This window comes from Typha angustifolia, chromosome 8 (genome assembly GCF_048772165.1).
Source record: "Typha angustifolia cultivar Huaian chromosome 8, ASM4877216v1, whole genome shotgun sequence".
NCBI lineage: Eukaryota > Viridiplantae > Streptophyta > Magnoliopsida > Poales > Typhaceae > Typha > Typha angustifolia.
Genome location: NC_133246.1, coordinates 15,671,420 through 15,682,150, shown reverse-complemented (window position 1 = coordinate 15,682,150; position 10,731 = coordinate 15,671,420). Strand labels below are relative to the sequence as shown.

The window sequence follows — 10,731 nt, the reverse complement described above, 5'->3', positions numbered from 1 at the left end:
AAGAGCAGCGTTGTATAGACGCAGAATGGTAACGGTCGAGATGTATGCGATGATAATCTACATATAAACCTTCTAATTTAAGCATATTACAAATGAGCAATTATTCCATCCTAACCGGTTATTGAAAATAATTTTTATCTGTGGATAAATTAAAGGGTATATAAGACATTTTATATATATGTGACTACATTAATCGATAAAAAAATTAAAAGTTAAGTATTTTATTATTCTTATAACTATTCCTTAATAATAGGACCGTGAATTTCTGCCACTTTATTATTAATTTTATTTTTTATAAAAAATAAAATTGTTAAGAGAGAAATAAAATATAATTAATTAATCCTTATAATTTAGAAAAATGACCGATACTTCCTGTTAATATAACAGGTACTTCTGATTAATTTTAATTAGTATCATTTAATCTCAATCAGAAGTGAGAAATTAATAGTTCTTATTAAACAATTGGGGATTACAAATAACACTCTTTCTACCTATTTATAAATTTAGCCTCCTATTTACTTAAAAAACATTAATCCACACCTGACTGGCATTATATAATATAGCCAAAATATAGGGTGATATTTATAATTGTCTCCTAAATGAAAGTTTTTCATGCCACACCCTATATTATGTGTATATTATGATTTATACCTTGTCTTTTTACTGCTTCTAATGCATCCTTTAAATAAAATATCAAAAAGCATCCGGAACTACAAGTTTCTTGTGCAAACAAGAAATACACCTCTCATAGGTTCATTTCGCTGACCATCATCTTTATGTCTCTATTGCCGCGAAAGTCATTTTAAATTAATATCTTTTTCTGCTTAATTTCCGGTCAAAGCTTGCAAAAGAATTTCGTGTTCATGAATTTTCCAAGATGATCTAGAAAACTCAGGCCTGTCTGCAAATCGTCATCTTTATTTCTGTTTTACTGTTGCATAGCATAACAAGCCTTCTACCAACCGAGGTATGCGCAGAATAATTTTGCAGGCACTGAGAGATTATTCTCATTTCTTCACATGGAGGGTTTGCGATCCAAACATTTAGGCATGTAAGAGATGTTTTGCTACAAGGTTTCAAAGATAGTAATTATATTTCGCAATAAGTGCAATTTATTCAACATCGGGAAGAAAAACACTGCATACATTTTTTCTTTTTCTTTGCGAAGTAAGCTCAGTCTGAGACTTGCTTGTTGAGTTACTAGATATGAGATCAACAAACAATGAAACATTCAGGTAGTATTCTCAGATGTAAGATTGGCTTCGCGAATCATGCGAAGTCTTGAAATCATTCGATCTTTATCCGGAAAACTGTCTCTAATGGCTTCAGAAACTAAGAAGTTCTTTATCCATTCAGAAAGTGAAGGGTATGTCACCTCATCAATCATCTTCAGGTTAGTTATCTCCTCCATTAGACTCACCATTTGTGCAATCCATCCAAGTGATATATCTGCAAATCCAAGTGTCTCTCCACCAAAGAACTTTCCACCATTCAACTTTTCTTCTAAGATCTTTAGGTTCTCTGAAGCTTCTGTAAGTGCTGCTGCTTGCTTTTCTCCTTGTGAGATGAAAACTTGCCTTATAGAAGGCAAACACTGTAACAAAGACAAGATTTTGTTACAAGACATTAACTTTCTCGTATGAATAATATGGATAGATAGAAATTAGAGACATGGATAACATCGTGTACCTTATCGTCTCCAAACTTAGACAAGAAACGCGCTGATGCCTTCTCATATGGATCTTTAGGCAGGATTGGATTCTCCTTCCATGTCTCGTCGATGTATTCGAGGATGATAAGAGATTCGACTATCGGCTTTCCGCCATGAACTAGCACAGGGATCTTCTTGTAAACAGGATTATACTGCAGAAGTAGTGGGCTTTTGTTTGATAAATCTTCTTCTATGATTTCATATTGGACTCCTTTTATTTCCAGTGCCCATCGGATCCTACGGACAAAAGGGCTTGACCAATTCCCAAAGAGCTTTACTTCTTCTGCTGCCATTGCTGCATCTGAAGGAAGCTTGATCCGGATTTATAATTAGCATTTACCGACTTATCTATCCTGATGTCCTAATCAACATATATTTTTATCTATGATACCAGGGAATAGTCCAATGTCTATCTTCTCTTTGCTCTGCATTGTATATTCTTTGATAAGTTGAATTTTATGCCAAAAAATTTTAAAAAAAAAATATCTTAGAAGTGTTGATAAGTCATATGTGAGAGGTGTAGTGTGACGAGTTACTGATTGAAATTGACGTGCTATAACACTTAAACTAAAATATCAAAATAGATCCATTCTAGTCCTAAATAAAATATTTAATTGTTAACTATTTTACTTAAAAATCAATATTTTTTTAAGTAAAGCACTGATAGTTTTTATTTAAAAAATGTTGATCTTATCGATTAGTAAATACTTACAGTTAAGTATTTTAATTAGGGCTATAATGTTAATCTTAGAAGTGTTCATAAGTCATATGTGAGAGGTGTAGTTTTACATTGGAAAGAACAAGTGTTTAGTATTCTATGTCAGCATGCTAAACAGGCATCTTGAGTTATAAAATTATTTATGGCTTTATGTGACTATTAGTCCATATGAGTGGAAGATATGAACCAAAAATTCTCAATTTTTATATTAACAAATATTGACTCCTTTATTTTTCAATTATATATTTTTATTTTTATTTTTATATATAATATCTAATTCATTGTTTTTCAAACTCGACTCAATCTAATCCAACCTAACCATTTAATTGAATCGCTTAATGCTCAAAAAATCAAAAAACCCTTCTTCTTTTAATTTTTTTCTCTTATCAACATCAATTCCATCTTCATCGCTGACACTGCAAGCCTTTTTTTCATCTCTAATGCATCAATCCTTTTCTCCTCTTCTTCCTCTCTCTTTCCTTTGCCATTGGCATTGACCTACCATTCTTGCACATTAAATTCTAACATATATATTTCAACTTTTTTTTGTTCAGTCATTTTTCTCTTCTCCTCTTCTTCAATATTTTTGTTTAATATTATGGCTCATCGGTAACGGCACAAGACAAATCATTCAATGGTTTCAAATAATTAATATTATGATTAGTATGAACTATTTATTTTTCTTTACAGCTTTAGAGTTGTTACATCATTATTATACACTTACACTGATCTAAAAAAAATATGAGTAAAATCATAACTAGGAATCATATTGTTTTTATAATTGAGTTGGCCAATTTATGAGCCCAACATATAAGTAATTTTCCTAATTATACTAGATAGATATAGTTCGATATTATTTGTCATAGAAAAAAAATTAACATAATATTTCTCTAAAATATATACTTTTTCAAATTAGTCATTTTAAAGACATATTATATCAAATAACTTAGTGTGTTCATCAGATTTGATTAATAGAATCTATAGTGGCATGTGTAAAATGGAGGCAATATAACAATAGGAGTGTAAACAAGTTCAAAATATATATTAAATATTATTAAACAATTCTCTACCTAGAGATAAATACACAAATTACACCCTTTATTTTACCTATTTTACATGTTTACTCATAAAGTTTAGTAAGTATACATTTTTACAGTCTAAAAATAGTATATATATAAATATATAAATTAAGAAATTTTTATAAATCATACCCTATATTTTACCTATTTTATAATTTACATCTTGTCTTTGAAAATTTTGTAACTAACTAATATCAATTAAATTACTAAAATACCCTCACCATTCTTTATTATTTTCTTCTATCCCTCTACCATCTTCTCCACGTGGCCACGAAGAGAGAAATAGTAAAAAGAAAATAAGAATAATTTAGGTATTTATAAATTATGTGTATATTATGTGTATATTATGATTTATACCTTGTCTTTTCACTACTTCTAATGCATCCTTTAAATAAAATATCAAAAAACATCCGGAGCCACAAAATTCTTGTGCAAACAAGAAATACACCTCTCATTGGTTCGTATTGCTGACCATCATCTTTATGTCTCTATTGCCGCCAAAGTCATTTTAAATTCATATCTTTTTCTGCTTAATTTCCGGTCAAAGCTTGCAAAAAAGTTTCGTGTTCATGAATTTTCCAAGATGATCTAGAAAACTCAGGCCTGTCTGCAAATCGTCATCTTTATTTCTGTTTTACTGTTGCATAGCATAACAAGCCTTCTACCAACCGAGGTATGCGCAGAATAATTTTGCAGGCACTGAGAGATTATTCTCATTTCTTCACATGGAGGGTTTGTGATCCAAACATTTAGGCACGTAAGAGATGTTTTGCTACAAGGTTTCAAAGATAGTAATTATATTTCGCAATAAGTGCAATTTATTCAACATCGGGAAGAAAAACACTGCATACATTCTTTTTCTTTTTCTTTTTCTCCTTTAATTTCTTCTGCGAAGTAAGTTCACTCTGAGACTTGCCTGTTGAGTTACTAGATATGAGATCAACAAACAATGAAACATTCAGGTAGTATTCTCAGATGCAAGATTGGCTTCGCGAAGCCTGCGAAGCAACGAAACCATTCGATCTTTATCCGGATAACTGTCTCTAATGGCTTCAGAGATTAAGAAGTTCTTTATCCATTCAGAAAGTGAAGGGTATGTCACCTCATCAATCATCTTCAGGTTAGTTATCTCCTCCATTAGACTCACCATTTGTGCAATCCATCCAAGTGATATATCTGCAAATCCAAGTGCCTCTCCACCAAAGAACTTTCCACCATTCAACTTTTCTTCTAAGATCTTTAGGTTCTCTGAAGCTTCTGTAAGTGCTGCTGCTTGCTTTTCTCCTTGTGAGATGAAAACTTGCCATATAGAAGGCAAACACTGTAACAAAGATAAGATTTTGTTACAAGACATTAGCTTTCTCATATGAATAAAATGGATAGATAGAAGTTAGAGATATGGATAACTTCATGTACCTTATCGTCTCCAAACGAAGACAAGAAACGCGCTGATGCCTTCTCATATGGATCTTTAGGCAGGATTGGATTCTCCTTCCATGTCTCGTCGATGTATTCGAGGATGATAAGAGATTCGGCTATCGGCTTTCCGCCATGAACTAGCACAGGGACCTTCTTGTAAACAGGATTATACTGCAGAAGTAGTGGGCTTTTGTTTGATAAATCTTCTTCTATGATTTCATATTGGACTCCTTTTATTTCCAGTGCCCATTGGATCCTGCGGACAAAAGGGCTTGACCAATTCCCAAAGAGCTTTACTTCTTCTGCTGCCATTGCTGCATCTGAAGGAAGCTTGATCCGGATTTATAATTAGCATTTACCGACTTATTTATCCTGATGTCCTAATCAACATATATTTAATCTATGATACCAGGGAATAGTCCAATGTCTATCCTCTCTTTGCCCTGCATTGTATATTCTTTGATGAGTTGAAATCATTAAAAATTGGTTCAAATTTAGTTTCTGCAAAAAAATTCAGCAAGTATCGACATTTCTGTGCCGCACGTTCGAAAAAACCATAGGGGCGTTCGAACGGCCACAGCCGCATTCGAATGCAAGCCAACCCAAGAGCAGTTGTTTCTGCAGACGTTTGAATGAGGCTTTGGCGTTCGAACGCCAGTCTGCATTTGCACTAGGCATGTTCGAACGCACTTAGTGGGCGTTCGAACGCCCCTTTGATTCTACTGCTTTGATATGAGCGCATTCAAACGCGACACGGAAAAATCCAACCTATAAATAGAAATGTTAGGTTTTAGGGTTGGTGTGGGCATTTTGCAAGAGAGAAAAGTTTGTAGGGAAGAGCTACTATTATTTAGAGAGAGATTAAAGTTGTAATTTCTTTGTATTTGAAGATTTACATAGTGGATTGAAGATTGTTTCGCCCGTGGACGTAAGCACATCGCCGAACCATGTAAATCGTGTCTCTTCTTCCTTTTTCTTTATTGTTTGTACTGATTTGGTATTCATGTTTATGATTACTTTGGGGTATTTGAAGTTCTCTATAACTAGCATCTTGTATTTAGAGTTGTCACATTGATATTGATATTAGCTTTGCTAATATTTGGTTTGCTCCAAACTATTGCTATTTCATTTAAATTTGTTTGAGGGTGAAGGGTTTTGCTTCCGCTACCTTCACCTATTTGAGTACTTTCGCACAATAGAAATTTTATCCCAAATTTTTTTTTAAAAAGAAATCTTAGAATAAGAGTTATTGATTGAAATAGAAGTGTCATAACACTCAAACTTAAATATCAAAATACATCCATTTTAGTCCAAAATAAAATATTTAACTATTAACTGTTTTACTTAAAAAACGTTCATCCTATTAATTACTAAAACACTTACAATTGAGTATTTTAATCAGGGCTATAATAAAATAAAATACTTTTTGGTATTTAAATATATGTGTTATCTATTTTAGTGAATAAATTACAAAATATAACTAATTTGGTAAAAATAAAACTCTAGTTTCACATAGAAAAGAATAGGTTTTCAGTATTCTATATCTGCACGCTAAACATGACACCCTGAGTTATAAATTTATTTATGCCATTAGGTGACTCTTAGAGTCTAAAGTCAAGAAAATCGCTATCAATTTTCTTCAATGCTTATCGTTATAGTTGTTAATATACTTTTAGTACACGTCGTTTTTTTTTTTCTTTTTTTTTTAATATAGACGTAGCAATTGTTCGCCCACTGAGCAACTTTAATAATTTTCCATCTACTCCTATTCAAAATCGCTCAAGGAGAAATTAATTTATATTAAAAAAATTGCTGTTTTACTTTTAAATTCACGTATAAATTATCTGTTGGAATAAATATGAGATAAAATGATGTCTGATTGTGATATTTAGGATTAGGGATAAAAATAATTAAATTGACTTTATTACTCTTTTTTAGTTTAACGTAAATAGATATTTATTATTTTATGTTTTATAGAAAGAAGACTTCTATTCCTAGCAATACCGATTCACACCTGACTGACATTATACATAATATAGGCAAAATATAGGGTGTTATTTATAATTGTCTTGTAAATGGCAATTTTTTTCATTTCACACCCTATATTTATGATTTTTACCTTGTTACTTTTTTCTTTCTGCACTACAAATTTCTCGTGCAGAGAAGGAATACACCTCTCAGAGGTTCGTTTTGTTAACCATCACCTTTATGATCTAGAAATTTCTGGCATCTATAGAGAAGGAAATCAAAAAGAAAAAGGAATTTCTGCATTAATCTTCATATTTATTTTTGTTTTACTGAAAGATTACAGTCTCATTTCTTCATACTTGAGGTCCTAAAATCCATGGAGGGTTTGCAATCCAAACATTTAGGCATGTGAGAGATGTTTTGCTACAAGGTTTCAAACATAATAACTGTGTTTCACAATAAGTATGTATGATTTATTTAACCTCACCAAGAAACACTGCATATAGTTGGCTTTTTTCTGTTCTTCTCCAACGAGAGCCCTCTCTGCTGCTTTCTTGTTGAGTTGCCATGAGATCAACAGACAATAGATCATTCAGGCAGTATTCTGCGATGCAAGAAAGGCAGCGTGAAGCATGCGATATTTCGAAATCATTCTAGCTTTTGATTCGGAGAGCTGCCTCTAATGGCTTCAGAGCTTTGAGAAGTTCTTTATCCATTCAGAAAGGAAAGGATATGTCACCCTCATAAACTATCTCCTCCGATAGACTCACCATGTATGCAATCCACCCAAGGGATACATCTGCAAATCAAAGTGCCTCTCCACCAAAGAACCTTCCACCATTCAACTTTTCTTGTAAGATTTTAGGTTCTCTGAAGCTGCTGTAATGGCTTCTGCTTGCTTTTCTCCTTGAGAGATGAAAACTTGCCATATAGAAGGCAAACACTGCAACTGCTGCCATTGCTGCTTGATCCTCCGATTTTATAACTAGTGATAGGCTTCTTATAATTGCCGGCTTATTTGTCCTAATGTCCTCCTAAGATTATGCTTCTCGAATAATTAGCCTTCGCCGGCTTATTTGCCCTGATGTCCTAGTATTATAGATTAATGCATAAAACAACGTAGGTTTTATCCATAATACTATAGAATAATTTAAAACTCGTTGAGTATTATTATATATATATATATTAGTATAAACTCTTGGAACTTCACTTAATAGCCTAAGCTTTTAGATTGAGTTGAATTTCAAGATATCTATCAAACCATGTTTTAATTAGATTTAAGTTTTCTCATATATATATATTCTCATGATAAATTTTAAAAAACGTGTAAAATTTCTATTTCACTCGGATCACGACTCTTCCCAACAAACAATGTCATTGTTTTATCTTCTCTTCTTCGCTCTTCCATGAAGAATCTTTTAACGAGTTGGAATCTTATCAGGCGACAAAAAAAAAAAGAGAGGTTCACATTGGAAAGAAAGCAAAAGGTAAAATGACAGAATCTATTATTTGGTACTGGGCAAGTTTTAATTGTCTATCATCATTGTAATTAGAATATTTTTTAATTTATTTTTCACTCTTGCTTCGATTGGTACACATGATTGTGGCTGCAGAGAATCCACTCCCACGTGTCTCTTGCTCATCATCTCCATATACTTTTGCATCCATCAATCACTTCCGCGTAACTTAAACAAGCCCATTAATTATTTAAAGAAAGAGACAAGGAAAAAGATCAAAAGAAAATAATAATAATAATAATAATCATCATCATCATCATCATCATCATCAAGATTACTTATTAGTTGCAGCCAATTGAATCTTGCGGTAGTTGCGGAAGAACTCCAGAGTCTTGTCAAGAGGAGGAAGGTTGTCCTTGATAACTGGGTCTTTGAGGAAGTTATCGATCCAAGAAGAGAACCATGTGAACTTTTTAGCGTTTACCACCTTGAAGCCTCCAATCTCCTCTGCAATACCTAGCCAGAAAGCCATCCAACCGAGAGCCAAGTCTGTGAATCCGATTTCATCCCCTCCAAAGAACCTCTTCCCTTCCAGTTCTTGGTCAAGAGCTCTCAACGTCACCTCCAGGTTCTCAATTCCTTTCTTTCGCTCTTCTCCTTCGCTAAAGAAGGCCTTCCTCGATGCATCGCGACACTAAACATTTGTGGTTTTCATAATAATAATATTAATCCTCTATTCAAAGTAAATTCACTGTTCAAAATAATAATAATATCAAAGACATTCATGCTCACCTTGTCTTCAGCGAATATGGCCCAAAAACGAGCCCTTGCTCGTTCGTAAGGATCGGTCGGTAACAAAGGTTTGTGCTTCCAGATCTCGTCGATGTATTCAATAATGACGAGCGATTCAACTACAGGCTTGAACTCGCCATGCACAAGCACTGGCACTTGCTTGTTGATAGGATTGTACTTGAGAAGAGAAGGGCTCTTGTTGCTCAAATCTTCCTCGATGTACTCGTACTCGATCCCCTTCATCTTCAAGGCCCACTCGACTCGTCGAACAGCGGGGCTCGCCCACATTCCGTAGAGCTTCACCTTCTCCTCAGCCACCATTGTGTTTTTAGTTTTTTCTTAATGAGAATTTGTGATGAGAATGCAAACCTTCCAGTCTACTTGTTATATAGACTCGATTGCATAGTGGTTATTCCAGTAAGTGATAATGATGATAATGTTCTTTTATTTGTCAATCCAAATCACTATCCACTGAGGGATGAGAATGTGAACAACCTGCCGCAGTTTGAATATTGAGGATAGCCTTGATATACTACTGTAAATTAATGAATGCATATATCAACATTGGTAGGATTTGGACATGCTATGAATTCTTAGATTTGAGTGGACAAATACACTAGCCTGACTTGGAGAGAGTTATCACAAATAGTGATTCTCTTGAGATTTAGATGACCCACTCTTAGCTTTTGGAAGAAAAGGACTCGTCTCCATGGAGTCATTGCAGTCTTACGATCGCAACACAAAGCTTTGGTCTCATTGGGCCTTTGGAGATGTTGGAGAGGATTGGGATTTAACATCACCCAAGTGGAGAGAATGGCTTTTTGGATTTCCCCATCCTTGAAAGCAAATTCTAGGTTGTCTTCTATTGGGGAGTCTATCCTTTCCTCTCAATAATGGCCAAATGACTTTGTACCTCAATCCAAAGATGGGAGGAAGAAAAACTTATCTCCAATTTGTGATGGTTAAGGTTATCATCATATATTCGCCATGTGGATAACTACTAAGGTGATGTTCTTGCTTGTCTTGCACCTAATGAGGGAATGATTTGAATCTTTGGACTTGTTCTATTTGTGAGCTGCCTCAAACTCAAGGTTGGAACAACTTATCTAAAGTTTGTGAAGATTCATGTTTATCATTAGCCAGTTGCTTTTATCCCATAAGATATGGCTACTATTAATTTGGATAAATTTTAAAGTGCTGTTGTTGCATGTCCTGTATCTAATGCTGGAATTATCTTGGAAAATTTTACTTGCTATATTAGTGAGCTGAAACTACCAACTTTGAAGTAGTTTCATGATTCCATCCTTCTACTTGCTCTCTTTCTCTACTTCATATTACTTTTCCTTACTAGTAGTTAACATACAAAGCATCAAAGTATAAGAGGTATAGCCAATGATCAATCTCACTATGTGCTCAGTTGGTTGGTTTGGTCACCAAACAGTATGCAAAGGTAAGGGGGCTTTGTGGTATATTTGTTAAAACCACCCTATATTTTTCCTTTATTATTATTATTAGCATTCTACTACATAGGTATAACATACAATTAACTTAATTATACATACAAAATAATCTAATACTCTAACCGTT

General features: G+C 33.7%; 3 protein-coding genes across 3 annotated transcripts; all 3 read right to left on the bottom strand.

Moving 5' to 3' along the window:
- Positions 1-1,089: 1,089 nt before the first annotated feature.
- LOC140765245 (glutathione transferase GST 23-like) lies at positions 1,090-2,027 on the bottom strand. The gene is made up of 2 exons (XM_073104222.1): positions 1,690-2,027; positions 1,090-1,594 (listed from the first exon to the last, which is right to left on the bottom strand). Exons 1-2 carry the CDS (start codon positions 2,002-2,004, stop codon positions 1,232-1,234), a joined length of 678 nt encoding a protein of 225 aa, XP_072960323.1. The 5' UTR covers positions 2,005-2,027; the 3' UTR covers positions 1,090-1,231.
- Positions 2,028-4,303: 2,276 nt separating this feature from the next.
- LOC140765396 (glutathione transferase GST 23-like) lies at positions 4,304-5,254 on the bottom strand. The gene is made up of 2 exons (XM_073104460.1): positions 4,925-5,254; positions 4,304-4,829 (listed from the first exon to the last, which is right to left on the bottom strand). The coding sequence occupies exons 1-2, from the start codon at positions 5,237-5,239 to the stop codon at positions 4,467-4,469; spliced, it is 678 nt and encodes a 225-aa protein (XP_072960561.1). The 5' UTR covers positions 5,240-5,254; the 3' UTR covers positions 4,304-4,466.
- Positions 5,255-8,408: 3,154 nt separating this feature from the next.
- Positions 8,409-9,531, bottom strand: LOC140765219 (glutathione transferase GST 23-like). Its single transcript, XM_073104192.1, has 2 exons — positions 9,145-9,531; positions 8,409-9,046 (listed from the first exon to the last, which is right to left on the bottom strand). Exons 1-2 carry the CDS (start codon positions 9,463-9,465, stop codon positions 8,687-8,689), a joined length of 681 nt encoding a protein of 226 aa, XP_072960293.1. The 5' UTR covers positions 9,466-9,531; the 3' UTR covers positions 8,409-8,686.
- Positions 9,532-10,731: the final 1,200 nt, after the last annotated feature.